At 43.6% G+C, this 14,874-nt stretch overlaps 1 protein-coding gene across 2 annotated transcripts in view; it reads left to right on the top strand.

Annotated features, from left to right (window-relative positions):
* Window positions 1-9,579: 9,579 nt before the first annotated feature.
* Window positions 9,580-14,874, top strand: part of OCIAD1 (OCIA domain containing 1) — a 213,778-nt gene continuing 208,483 nt past the window's right edge. For both annotated transcript variants that reach the window (XM_069201505.1, XM_069201501.1), the window contains exon 1: window positions 9,580-9,736. In XM_069201505.1, the coding sequence (XP_069057606.1) occupies window positions 9,698-9,736 (39 nt within the window). In that variant the 5' untranslated portion in view covers window positions 9,580-9,697. The remainder of the gene's footprint in view (window positions 9,737-14,874) is intronic.

Raw genomic sequence — 14,874 nt, 5'->3', positions numbered from 1 at the left:
CACACACACAACACTCAACAACCTCCCTTCCCCTGTCTGTTGCTCACCTTGCCTGGTGGTCGTCCGGGAGGGAATGGGGTCCTATGGAGCTTGCTCTACTACCAGCCCCCCACCAACACAACACCGCCACGCCGTCTACAATGTAGTAATACGGCGGGTAGTGTTGTGGTGATGTGGCGGTGGCGACGGAGTAAGCTCCACTAGACTGCCGACCACCAGTATGGGTGCTGGCGGCTTCCCTACCAAACTGCTGGCGGAGAGCAGCCAGCAGCCATAATATGGTGGTCTGAAGATCGTCAACACTGGCGGTCATGTGGCGGGCGTAACTTCGGCGGTCTAAGAAAAAGACCGCCAAAGTCATAATGATAGCCTTAATCCTCTGGATTACGCCTTATCGCATTTCTTCTAGAATTTGGAGGATTCCACAAAACGTAAAGCATTTAATCATCCCGTCTAACCCGGGTTATGCCTCTTCTCAAATTTTTCTAGGATATCACAAAATATTTAAAACCACAAAATTTAACACATCACTGTCCTGTCTTCTATTTCTCTATTGACAAAAACATGTCTCAAATAATCAAAAAAGTACAGAGCCAGATTCAGTCTCACCTATGTGATGGCACAACCTCAGGAAGAGACAGACTTTAGTTGAACAAGGTGACTGCTTACTTTTATTTTTGTGCACTTCTATTCAATCAGGGTAGCCTTTGTTCCTTTGGGTGCAATCAGTATAGCCTGGACTTGACTCCTTTCTGGCTTGACATATATTAACAAGGAAAGCAATCTAAGACACAGGTCATTGGCAACAGAGAATAGGTTTACTTAGAATAATGCCGTGAGAAAGTCAACCTCGTAGGACTGAAGACTGTGTCAATTGGCTGCACGCAGGTTTATATTGTTACAAAAAATGTTGACTTCATACATATTATTTTTTTAAAAATCTTTTTACTAAAATTGAGAAACTTACAGTAGTATTCAATATATATGATCTTGTATAGTACAGATATTTTATGTGCGTTGAATGACTGAGTAAAATGTTTCTTTACACAGATGTAACTTATATGCGGTCAATGGTCATGTTATACACATATTTTTTGTGTTGTTGTGTAACCTGGGACTGCATTGTTTTTTGATTACACAGTTTTATAGTGCTTTCTGCTGATAGCAATGGGGTTTTTATTGTCTGTCTGAGGTTTCCTCGCATTTTATATTTTCTTTAACACAGCATCTACATTAACCATACTAGGCTGCCCTTATAATTAAATTAAGGTTTAATGACAACCAGAGGCAAAGTTTTCTTTTTTTCATATTTCTTTTATTGATTTCAAACACAAGTACACAATTACAGTTAGATGCTCGTCCTTCTCCCCCCACAACAAGGAGTAAGTTGTAGCAGTTACATTCTGGTATTTTGTTTTTCAGACAGTACATTCAGACTTTTGTTTCAGTACATAAGCATTGTGAATACCTTCATTTCCGTTTCCTTCTCATCCCATCAAACATCCATCAGGTCTTGAGTTTGTGGCCCTACAGTTTCCTCCGATTCTCCCTGTAAGTGCACATCCACTGTATCCCACTTAAGTAGGCCTCCCTGGTTCACACCGCTCTATATTGGTCTGTGGCGAACCCCACACTCCGACGGTGTCCATTTGGCAAATTCCACATCCAGTGTATTTTGGTGGGTAACTTGTTTGTCATACACTTCAGAGCAACACACCTCTTGGCCACCACTAGCCCCAACTCTATTACTTTCACCATGCACTTGGCATGCTTGGGTCGTGGCACCAACCCTATCAGACACAGATGGTCCATCAGCTGAATCGCTAATTCAGTCCGGTCCCTCAGTTTAGCGACCACTTCCTTCCAAAAAGTGCCAACCCCAGGGCACGTCCACCATACATGTAAGTATGTTTCCTTCACTGTATTACACTTAGAGCACTGTTCCGATTTGATGGGGTCAAACCTGTGCAGCCACTGCAGTGTGTACACATTTATAGTGTATGAATCTCAAGCAAGCATTTCATGTTACTTTCCTGCAGTTGCCTATCACTGCCAACCACTCCCGCTCCCGTAGCTCTGTTCAAAGGTCACCCTCTCATTCAGCCTTCAACATTTCCATTCGGGCAGCCGTGCTAAAGCTGTGTAATAAGTTTGCCACTGCCCTCCATATCTGGGAGTGTTTGGTTTATTATGTGTTTCTTGGGCTCCTGAGTAAACCCCTCCCAAGCTTTGTGCATAGTAGGTGCAATGCCAGCGTATGCCAAGAAGCCGCCGCCTCCTACTACCTATTTTGCACAGAAGGTCGCACAGCTGACCAGTAGACCATCCTCATACAACTCACTCATATTCTGTGGTGCACTCCTCTTGTCTCTGGCTCTCAGGAATGATGGTATCTGTGGACTGATACCCGTGCACCATGGTATGAGGTTCTGTATATATAGATTTTCCTTCCTTTTGGATACCGGTTCCAAATCTTAAGGAGAGTCCAAACTTGCAGAGGAATGTGACCCTTTTTTTCTAGAGACTAGAGGCAATACCAACAGCTCCTGTGGAAGAGCTAGGTTTCAGTATGTCACCCACTGGATCAGTGTCATCCTCCCTGAACCAAGACACTACATATTGCATGTGGGAAGCCCAGTAGTATGTTCGAAAATCTGGAGCCTGCATCCCTCCACGTTCACAGGGCAGCTTTAAAACATCTAAGCTTATCTTCACACATCAAGTCCCCCAGTAAAGTAGTCTAAGTAATTAGTTCAGTTAACGGAAGCAAGCATTTGGGATACGCATCGGCATATGTTGTAGTACCTATAAAACTCTAGATAGCATTGTCATTTTACTAAGAGCTATATGCCCCATTAAGGACATGGGGAATCGTAACCATCTATATACGTTCCGCTCAAGGCTCAGCAGTAACTTGCCCACATTTGGTTCTTAGGTTTCAGACATGTCTGAGCTCAGATATATTTCTAAGTAGTTAACCGGCATGGTCTGTACTTTCACGGTGCGTGTGTGGTCTCAAATCCTTCCAGTTCCGTTGATATCGGACAGAGCACTGATTTATCCGCATTTAGGGTAAAGCTTGAGTGAATCCCCACCTTCCTTATGGTATCAACTAGTTGCTGGGTTTCCCAAGGTCAATAAAATGTCATCTGCGTATAGTGATATAACTTCCATCTTGCCTCCTGTCAAGATACCGACATCTGTGTGTCTCTGATGTATAATCTGTGGTAATAGTTCTAAAACCATTGCAAAAATCAGGGAAGAAAGCAGACATCCATGTCTGGTCCTCCTCTCGATTGGCCTGGCACTTGATATCCTATGACCCACTTGCACTCGATCTGTGCTATCGGTGTACAGCAACTACACCCATTGCAGGTAGTCCTCCCCCAGTCCGTATCTGCGTAGTGTCCTATCCATGAACAGCCAGTCAACTATATCAAATGTCTTACGGTTGGTCAAGCTAGCCAGAGCACGTCTCTCCTCCTATCACAGCTTGCTCTGTGATGAGAAATGCTTTCTGAATATTAGTAGTGGTGTTTCGTCGCCCCACAAATCCTGCCTGGCCTGTATGTATGACTTTTTCTGCCACCTCCGCTAATCTACGGGCTAGAATCTTCCCCAAAATTTTAGCATCCACTGTAATCATTGATAGCAGTCGGTGTGATTTGGAATCTACAGAATATCTCCCAGCTTTAGGTAAAGTTACTATATGCGCTTTGCTCACTGATGCAGGCAACACTTCTGTTCCAAATGCTTCCCTATACATGGCAAGTAATGGCGTGCACAGTAAAGTCCACATATGTTTAGTAGAATTCTACTGTAAATCCGTCATTGCTCAGAGCTTTCCAAGTAGTCATATGTTTAACAGCCCATCTAATATCTGCTTCCTCTAGTGGTGCACTCAACTGGGTCCTAATTTCCTCTTCCACCCGGGGTAGCTACGTCTCATCAAGGATAGATTCTATTTCTGCTTCAATGCCCCGGCCCTGCCTTGCATAAAGTGCTGAGTAAAACTCAGCAAAGCGGCTCAGGATTGCCTCTTGGGATGTCAGCATCCCACCGTCTGCTTCCTTAAGGGCAACCACTGCATTTCCCCCCCTATCTATATTAACTGGCCATGCAAGCAGCCGTCCTGCAGTATTGTGTTTCCAGGCATGTACAATAATCATGTTTCCCTAGTGTATCGTGGGCCTCATCCAGTTCATCCTGTAGTTTGTGGCTCACTTCCCAGACCTCATTTGTGTGTGGAGCCTGCTTATGTATGTCTGCTATCTGTTTTTCCAGTCGTGTGACTGTGTCATGCAATTACCTTTGCGTTCCATTAGTCGCTGCCATACATTTCCCCCTAATAGTCACCATAAAGGCCTCCCACAGTATTCCGGCAGACTGAACTGTACCTGTGTTAAGATAAAAATATTCCTGTATTGCCTCTTGGGTATCTTCTCTATAAGCCTGATCGTGTAATGCCCAGGAGTGGAAGGGCCATTCTGGCGCCGGGGTTACATAACTCTGGCCTTGTAATTACACAGCAAGGGGAGCATGGTCTAATAAGGTACTATCTAAGTATTGTATATCCCCAAATTGTGCCGCTTGCTTCAAGTGTATGCAATTCATCCTGGAGAATGTCCCGTGTGGTGGGGAGTAAAAGAAATAACCCGGTGTCTGCCCAGGGCGTACCCTCCACAGTTCCACCAGATATACTGTATCCAGTCCCTCCAACAATGCTCATGATGATCTACCCAGTAGCCGTGCCTTAGTTTGAGAACTATCTAATTCCTTGTTCAGCACGCAGTTGCAATCCCCCATCCACATAATATAATTTATGTATGGTGTCAGTAGACGTGTCACCCCCTCGTGAAATTCTGGTGTGTCTATATTTGGCACATATGTGTTGAAAAGTACTGTGCATCTGCCACCAATTTCATCCACCACTCCAATGTAGCACCCATTTGCCGCTTTCAAGCTCATGTCAGCCTTAAGGAGAACACTAGCATCCACCCACAGCAGGACCCCTATTGCCGATGGGGTGACACGGGAATACCACAGTTAGCCTCCCCATTTAGATTGGATCTTTTCATGTTCGTGTGATAAGAGGTGTGTTTCCTGTAGCGTTACTATCTTCTTTTTTCTGTGTGCAAAGATATGACCATATTATCTGCCTTTTGATTGGATTCTGTATCTCTTTAACATTCCATGATATTATTTTCACCCCCATGTAGTGAATATGTGATTCTCTCTTATCCGGTGCCCTCTCTGTACCCTGAATAAGTTGCTCTGCTCATTCCCTATGCATCCCTCCTCGAGTCCCCAAAACTGAACTACCCTCATTCCCCCACCCGTGTCGCCTACCCTAACCTGACCTCCACAATTGACACATTCGGTGTTTACCCCCAACATAGCGCGCTGCTCATGCGCCCCGGGGTCAGGGCTGCACCATTCGCAGCGCTACCATTAAATGAACAGACAAGGAGAGCTCCCCGAGTTCTGTATTACATGGTTTAGGTCCAACATTTGATCTGCACTCAGTCAACTGGTATTCGTTCCCTCTCGGTGAGAAAATGTGGTGCTGGTGCCCCCTTCCTACAGACATGTTCACATTCTTGCTCTCATGTGCCTCTCATTGATCATGCATTCAATGATTCTCAACCAAGTGCATGGCTTCCTCAGCTTGATTGAAGAAATGTATTTCCCTTGTATGTTCACACGGAGTCGTGCCAGGGGCAGCAGCGCATATGCCAGACTGCGTTCCTGGAGCTTCTTTTTGACCTCTACACAGGACCTCCATCTCTTTTGTGTTGCTGTACCACAGTCAGGATAGAAGGAGGTCATATTCCCATTGTTTTCCACGTTCCCTTGTGCTGCCCCAAAAACATTCAGTTTGTCCTTATATTTCTTCATCCTGACGATAAGCATGCGTGGTGAAGCACCTGGTATTGGTTTGTCTCCTGGAGTTCGATGAGCTCTGTCCAGACGTAGGCCCCAATCATCCTCAAGGCCAAGCAGTATAGTCGGCAGCTAGGACTCCAAGAATTGTTCAGTCAGTGCACTACCCGTCCCCTCCAGCAGCCCCAATATACAGACATTAATACGTTGCGACCTGTCTTCCACGTCTGCTAGTTTAGCTGATTGCAGTTGTAGGCAGTACTTATCATGAGTCCGTTTGGTAGTGTGTGCCCCCACACTCAAATTACTCCATCCACTGTGGTTCCCAAATCTTTCACTTTATCCCATATCTTGTCTTAATAATGCTACTGTTGTGGCCACCCCATCAATTTTTTCAGTAATTTGTTCCCTTCCAATATCAGGTTTTTAGGCTAAAACATGGATGGTGACATAGCCCCCCTCCATCTTTTGCCCCTCAGCTGCGTTCACGCTTTCCGCCATCCTGGCCAGACCTTCCTCAATAGTGTGGCGTGTTTTAGAGGCTCTGTTCGGACCCCCCTAAGGCTTGGGTGGCATATTTGTCCAGAGGGGTATCTCTGCATGTTCTGGGAGGTCCTGCTCAGGTGTGCCCCCCTTCAGAGTTCCACCCAATCTGTGGCCAGTCCTCAGATGAACCGATTGTCGCCCAATCATGTACTGATCAGTAGACACCGGCCTTCGGTTCTAAGCACCACGCCTGTCTAATTTGTGAGTGGAGAATCGCCATGCGGTGCTGGGAAGATCTCCAGTAATCACTGTAATTCTGTCACTGTACACTATATAACGTTCCATGTTTTTTATATCCTTTGTTTATTTTGTGTTGTTTCCCTTGTTTTCATGGCCATAGACGTGGCTTTGTCTCCCAGGGTCTCAGCCCATTGCTCAATTAATAACTCATATGTATATCAGTCCCCTCCGGGTAGGCGTACAATGCAGCACTAAATTTCAGGCCTATTATTACAGTTAGGCCCTACTCACATAGGCCTCAGTCTCCGATATACTTGAAGTGTCTCTGTTTGGGGAGAGGGTTAGTGCTCTTGACACAAATACCTCTTGTTCATTCCCCCTCTCCCCCAGCAGGGTTTTGAAGGCTCACCTTTCATGGGACGATGTGACCAAAGCCTCCCTCTGGGCTCCGGTCGGCAACAGAGGCGCGCCCGGACCCAAGTTCCTCAGCTGGCAGTTATCCGGTCGGCTCCCCGCTCGCACCGGGCCCAATCACCTTCTCTTTTGTGCAATGGGAGCTCAGCTACCCCATCTCTGTCTCCTTCAGCAAAGCCACATTTTGGTGCAGCCCTGTCCTTGGCGGCCACTGACAAGTCTCACCCTTCTCCTCCTGGACCGGCTGCGTCCTGCAGGGATTCTCTAATCGCAGTTCAACTCCGCGCCCGGCCATCCTGAGACCATGTACGTCTCATTCCGGGCCCGCACGAGTCGGGGGCACACCCCTCCCTCCGAAGTCACTGTTATGGGTGTGACTGGGCCGGAGGGGTGTTCCTAGACCGATAATGAGTCAGAGCTACAGAGTGGCCCAACTTCTCAGTCGGCCATCTTCGTTCCTCCCCCAGAGGCAAATTTTTCTTAGTTCATTTATAGTTCAGACACACAAAAAAGCCAGTGACATTCCATTTCAGGATTCTGCATGAGTTTAATCACATTTTTAGAGCGTCTCCATGCTCAAAAGGGTGGAATTTCTGATATGTATCTCTTTCCATGCTCTTCATTGCTTGGTTTTACTCTTGAGAAAGTGTAATTCTAAATGTCATACTCTTGGCAGGTGAATGTCACACATGACCTGCACTAAATCATGGAAATGTCACTCATAAGCAATCTGAAAACTTGGCAGCTATGAGTTAGCAATTCTTCTTTGTTTAATTTTCTGTAAAAGAGTGTCTGATGTTAAGGCCTTAGACATGTCTGGCAGAATGTACACCCCACACGGAGTTGCCTTCTCAATTTCTAGAAAGACGAAATCTAACACCAAAGTGATATCTTACCCAGCACTGAAAGATTCTCCCAAGTTGTGTGTGGTTAAATGTATTAAAGCTTACAAAGCTTTGAATGAGGAGTACAGATCCTCAGTGGTTACCCAGTTACTGATTTTTATAAAGAAACTTTTAAAACGGTATTCCATGCCACTATAGTCAAATGGGTTAAATCGGTAATGCTGGAAACAAGGATAGAAATCTGAAAATTTGTGGCTTACTGAAAAGAAGTGCCATGGTGTCAAAAGCTTTATCACAAGGCGCAAAACTAGAACAAATCATAAAGGCAGCAGATTGGTCATCTGATTCTATTGTCAAACAATTCTATTTTATATCAGTAGAATGTGTGGTTTTAATTGCAGTTAATAAACTTTAAAGTAGCATAATCTTCGCTACTTGCCCTGACACAGAATACAAAATTTCCTAGCTCTCGCAAAGGAAAGTTTTCAATTCTATTAAAGACACAAGAAGAGGATTATACCACCCAACACATAAGGTGGTTACAGATCTGTAAGGACCCAACCTAAAGGAATTTGGGGTAGGTGTGCTTGTTTATGAAATTAGTTGCATTACTGCAATATTCTGTGGAGAAATTATGCCTTGTTCAATTATTTTTTAGCTGGCATGCGATCTACGATGTAGATGTCAGTTGTGCAGCTCTCATATTGACATTTGTTATTTATTCTAAGAACAGATCAGAAACAGAAATGATTTAAAAGGAAGGGTGTGAGATGAGTTTGCAGGCTGAAAGAAGATAGGGAAAGACATGAATACTGTGATACGGATTATAATTGGCTATTATGGACTACATGTGTTTTACTGTTCATCATGGGAAATATTGTTTTTGTTTAGAGAGCTGCTGTTCATTGTGTGTAATAAAGCAAAGGGAGAATTAAAGCCTAATCTCCGCCTCCATTTCCTCAACAGAACTGGAATATTTCCTTCATGAGAGCTAAGAAATGTTGTATTCTTTCTCACATCCATGAACTGTACACACAAAGTAATACCATTTTAATTGTTTTGCACTGCAATGGGCATTTGTATTGCTTTTATCAGCACTTAAGTGTGAACGTCAAAACTGTTGGTTTTGCCAGTGATTTTACAAGACCTTGAACCTCAATACTGCTATGTGTTATACAAACCAAACAACATAAACATATTTGACTTGTTCCTATGTTAGCTATTTACTTTCATATTATTGATTGACCTACCCTGATGTGTCCTTAAAATTGTCGGTTTGTCCTGATTTTATTTGTTGTACATTTTGACCCTGTGTTCAATTTTTTTCAGTCACTGCTGAGAAATTGTCTCCATGCCAGGTGGTCATAAGAGAGTATGAATTGTAGTGGCCCTGCCACACGTTGCGTCTACCATGGGAGGGAGGAAAACGTGCATTTTGAAAGGGAAGTGAGGCGAAATTTTATGGATCAAGGGGAAAATAAAACAAAAATAAGGGATAATCACATGCATGTTTGGGAGAACGTGTAGCTTAATAAATATGAAGAAATGCAATCTGCTTGGAATTCATAAGTAACTCAACATTCATACTTGGACCGTTAATGCGTATAGGTACTGGGAAGGCGGCGCGCGTATGACAGCAACGATTCCATTCCTTCGCTTCTGACCAGTGGCTTCCTCCTCCAGGCTTCAGGCAGTGTCTAAGAAGTCAATGTCTCAGCTCTTCCGGGTCACGGTGCCGTTTCCGGGTTGCGGGAGGAGGTGTAGGTACGGACGGAGCGGGAGAGGTCACCTGTGTTGCATGCCTGGGGCAGCTGCTGGGACAGGCAGCAATGCGCCGGGAAATGACCTCGCCTGAAGGCACTCAGCAGGTAAGATAAAGGAGGGAGGAATGGCGAAACTTGCAGTAGTTACAGGCAGGAAGGAGCCTCTCTTTTAACTCCGGAATGAGCGTGCATTAAGGTGACCAAGAGCAGCAGCAAGATGCTCCATTCCCACACACTATAGCTGCCTCCTCCAGTCATTCGTGTGTGACGCCTTTTACCATCCCTAGCGCTTTAGGCGTCAGCACCTTGCATTCTGGGACTTGTAGTTTCTTGTTTAAGATAATAGGCCTGTGCTTAGCAAGTAACTCATGGAAGGTGTTGGCTCAAAAACGAAGACTGACTGAAAGGCAACCCGTAAGCGTGGGTCATGTGTCCCCAGCAATTTTTTTTTTTTTATCCATTAGAGTCTGTGTGTGTGTTTGTTTCAAAGCTCTGAAGGGACACCAGGAGTATCACGAAGTTGAATATTCCGATAGTGTTAGTTTTTACTTTTAATAAGGGAGGTTTGTGTTGCAGGATACTTCTCACTAAGTGAATTACCTATTTGTGTTCGACTTATGACGAGATAAAAGCTTCACCTTCTGCATCTTAGTCTCCTACATCTACATGTAAACTCCCCTAAGTTGGCTACTATCTGCACACAATTAACTCCATTTTATGACCAAGTTCGTTATTTGGTTTACTTTATCACAGTGTACGACAGCTCATTGCCGGGTTGACAGGTCTTGCCAGCAAAACAGGCCAATGCCTACATAAGACCGTGTCTACTGAGTATTTTAAGTCGAGGGTACTTGCTCCTGATATCTCAGCTAATTAGACAGTACTATGCGCTAGTTTAACCATAATGGACATTTGTAACACTCAATGGTGAGCAATCGTATATAGATATTATGTTTTATGAATGCAATTGTACGTGGTTACAGATGTACGCATTACATAGTTGTGAAAACAGCCAAGACAGAATAATGCAATTGAGGAGCAAGTGAATAAAATGCGGACTCTGATTACACAGGTAATATAGAAAGGGTGCACTAGCAACAGTTGAAAGATTAATATATGACCGGGTTGCACAATGGAAATGTCTGTCTCACATGTAGCAAAAAAGAATTGTAATCAGTCATCGCCGATATGCATAGGAACCTCTCACTTGTTGCCCCCATTGTCAGGTACATTGGCATGCGTGGACCAGAGGTTCAGTCTCTCTAGAGGCACTTGGTATAAATATACTCCCACTACTCCATCCATCCTTTGTCTATGTGTCCAGATACTTACCTTTTCTTCCTAGAGCAGGACTGTGTCGCTAACACCAACTGTGGTGCTAAATTACTCTCTCCAACTGGCACGTCTGCATTCACCTATTCCCTAGCATTTTTCTGATCGTACTTTTACCTCACATGACACCAAAATATCTACATAAGTTCAGTTCCTATGACCCTCTTGTTCTTCTGAGGGTGGCAGCACTGTCATCCTCTGAGTCTACTTCTTGTATAGCTCCAATTGTGGTGGTCAAGTCATCCTGCATGGTCTCCTCCTCCATCTCCAGTATGCTATCCTCTTTTACCACACCCTAGGCAGAGTTTGGGGCTTTGCTTTGTTTGTGCTCTTCAGATCCAGATCTATATTAGGATCCTCTGTGATCTCCAAGAACTCCCACAGATGTGGCCTCTGTTCTATCTTCCTGGTCCAGCCACCTCCTCATCTCCTCTGGAGTAGTGAAAAAATGTGAACACTCAAGGAATGATAAGCAGCCATGCTGGGAACATCAACCTGTATTTCAGTTTCATGGCTCTCAGATTGTGTTTCACTTGCTCAAAGGACTTTCTGTGCTTCTGTACTTATTGTGTGCAACCAGGGAGCACCCTGATGGTGCACCCTTTGTTGTCAGGATCTCCTATGTTGCTAACATTTTGTGAGATGGTATCATGTTCCCAATAAATTGTTTTGTACACTGCCTCTGGTGGGGGTGGTGGTGGTGGCAAGACTCTTTCTACCCACTCAGCAGTAAAGTAGGCAGACAACTCATTTGGGTTTAGGACTCTTGAAATCTATTTTTCCACAACTTCCTTGGCCTATTATCCTTTGATTCGTTCTGGGAACCCCACAAAGTTGAGGTTATTCCATCCCTATTTCCCTTCGGCATCCCCAGTTCTATGCTTAAAGAGATAGGCATGCAGTGGCAGGAATTTAACTGTGATTCTTAAATCTCAAACTTCAGCCTTTAGTTGATCCACCGTTTGCTCTATCCACAGTGATCTATCATTTACTTTTCACACATCGACCCTGTGAAGATTCACCCCACCAAAATAGCATTGTTTTTATTTTTCAGAGTTAGTTCGAATTTGTGTAGTGTACAGCGCATATGATATCCTTTGTGCCTATAGACCTGCTTTTTAATCAAGAGCTTCCCCGTACCTGTGGCCGCGATGTACATATCAATTTTGGTCTGCTGCACTAGGTTTGATGCCTCGTCTTTTCCCATCCTTTCTAAGTCCACGATGATCAAGGATCACCATCACCATCACCGACAGTATGCAGTTAACCCACAACAGCGATTTAAAATAATACATTATTAGCAGAGTCCATGTTGGATTCCAGGGCCGCCTTGTGCTACACTAATAAAGTTCTCCAAAGTTATAGTGAGTGGGTCTGGATCACACAGCCCCCAGCGTGATCTCAGTGAGTGACCCCATACCATCTCGCTATACTATAAAATTATCTCCTGCTTGTCTGATGAGATCAGGACCCTTCGAGAACCAGGGGCCCCACAAATCTCTCCTTTCATTTAGTAGAGTTATCTCAGACGCCCAGCATTTCACAGGGTTTCCAAACACCCACTCCACCTAGTGTACTGTTGTCCTCTCAGTTATTTGTTGCAGCCACCTCTCAGCCCACCTAGCTATACCACGCCCAGCTTTTTTCTTTCTAAGTGAAACTTCACTTCAGTGAGAGTAAATGCCTTTCTTCTTTGTCTCGAAATCCCTCTCTTGTATCATTCCAAATGTCATCAAATATGTAAATGAACAAACAAAGTGAGAGGGTAAGAGGGAATAACCTACATGGTTATAGGCCTGACACTTATTCAAGGAAAGCAAGTCTTCGTGTGGGAATCCTATCTAGGAGTCTAAATAATTCTGAGATCAAGACAGTAACCAAACGCTTCCTAATGGGTTACCTTAGTTTTCACATGCATTGTTCACAAAACAAGTTTAAAAATGTTGGAACCCTAATACAAAATTAAAATATCCTTTCCACTAAATAGAAATATTTGAAGCGTTTATTGTTGATCAAATAAAATATTGAATCCTAGAAATTGATATATTGACCTAGGCTGTCAAATAGTTTAATAGACATTGATGAAGAAAAGGTGACAAATAGCTTGGTGTAACATAATTTGCAGCTTTTCTATTGTTCATATACCTCAAGATGGTAACGTGGCCTCTTTGATTTAGAGACACAGGCCTGCATTTCAGATTTTAAATATCATGGTTTACTTAAATAATTTCGATCCATCAATCATATTTCTCCTAAATTATATCCGTGTTTAATCCACCAGTTAAGAATACCATTACAATTTATTTCCAACTACTTATAGAGGCGGAGATTCCCATTCGTTGAAAGCCAAATTCCTGTATTTTTATAGAACATTACACAATTTATACAACATAACTCTAGTTAAGTTCCCGTAGTCTATTCAAAACACTTATGGGCCATTTTCATGCTAATGCATAACTCACGCACGCTTTTAGACACAATGAATGCTGGCAGACTTAGTGTGAGTGGTAAATTGTAAAGCAGTGATAATTGTGAGTTGTATGGAAGGGGGTGCAGGATTAAAAAAAATAGAGTTTTGATCTTAAATGTACACTTCCACAACTAACCTAATGGCTAAATAAAAACAAAAGAACCCACATGTCCTCATCCCTTTTAATTGGCCGACTTGTTTTATCACCTTATTGAGGTCCGTTGGATCCTGCAACCTTTCAACCGAACTACCGCACTCAATCTATATAGGAGGAAGAACAAACTAGTTACTGCTTGTAACGTTATGTGTGTTCAGCGGTGGCCTGCCTTGTGTTGTGGCCGCCTTCCAGTGACACAGTTTTAAGCTGTCATTATGGATGGATGTATCACTGAGAACAGCAGGAGCAGAGTGATGAATCTCTCAATACGATTCTGGCTATTTCTGAACACCTCAAGTGAACATATAATGACCCTATTTGCAGAGCCAAGTAGCTTCCTTTTGCTTGATCCCTGGCATTTATTTTGTTGATCTAGGGTTTGCATTCACATGTACATTAACAATCCTGCACTTTGTAAAACTATTTCTGTTTATCCAGAAGTTAAGGTTTTGTTAATTTGTTGTCGATATATTTTACTTTTGTGATGTAAGTGGCAGATAATTATTTACGGATGTGGCAAAGATCATGCACACTGTTGACACAACATACTGGAGTATGTTGATAAATTCAATTCCTGGAGGACATGGCCCTAGACGAAAATACTTCAAAATGTTCCATCACAACTTCCCAGTGCATACACACATCAGCGCATTATTTAACATATCCGTTGTACCCTTAAGTAGGGCCAGTAGCATTAATTAAAAGGTAATACGACCATTTTGAAAGGTGCCTGTTGACTTCGTATCTTTTTACAAGTAAACCTCTTTTCAGCCAACTCCAGGCCTGTGTGTACACCCATCACTCAAAGATGAAATGCAAGAAGCTAAGCACTGTTAATGTTATCATGTCTGTTTCAAATTGTGTCCCAGACGTGCTGGTAGATCGCTCATCCTTGCCACTGCAAGGAGTAATGAGCAGACGAAATTCCAGTTTGTTAACAGCTTGGGATATTGGGGTGTATGACATGTGGCACATGGGTCACCTGCTGCACAGGGAGTATTCTTTTTATTCCTCATTACATGATATACATACCAGAATAGATTTGTTGTGGGGAACTCCTACTGTGTGCTCTTTGATTAAGGATTTGGGGTATTTGGCTAGGACGTTGTCCGATCACTCCCCATTGCTGTTGACTGTAAAGTGGGGAAGAAAACGCTCCATGATACCCTCCTGGCGTCCTCAAAATGAGGCATTGTTAGATACTCCCTTCAGAGAGGAATTAAGCATTATTGGGAATTAAATAATGGGTCCACTGACTTGAGGGCTACAGAGTGGGATGCGCAT

This window comes from Pleurodeles waltl, chromosome 1_2, assembly GCF_031143425.1.
Source record: "Pleurodeles waltl isolate 20211129_DDA chromosome 1_2, aPleWal1.hap1.20221129, whole genome shotgun sequence".
Taxonomy (NCBI): domain Eukaryota; kingdom Metazoa; phylum Chordata; class Amphibia; order Caudata; family Salamandridae; genus Pleurodeles; species Pleurodeles waltl.
This window is presented reverse-complemented; position numbering and strand designations above follow the sequence as displayed.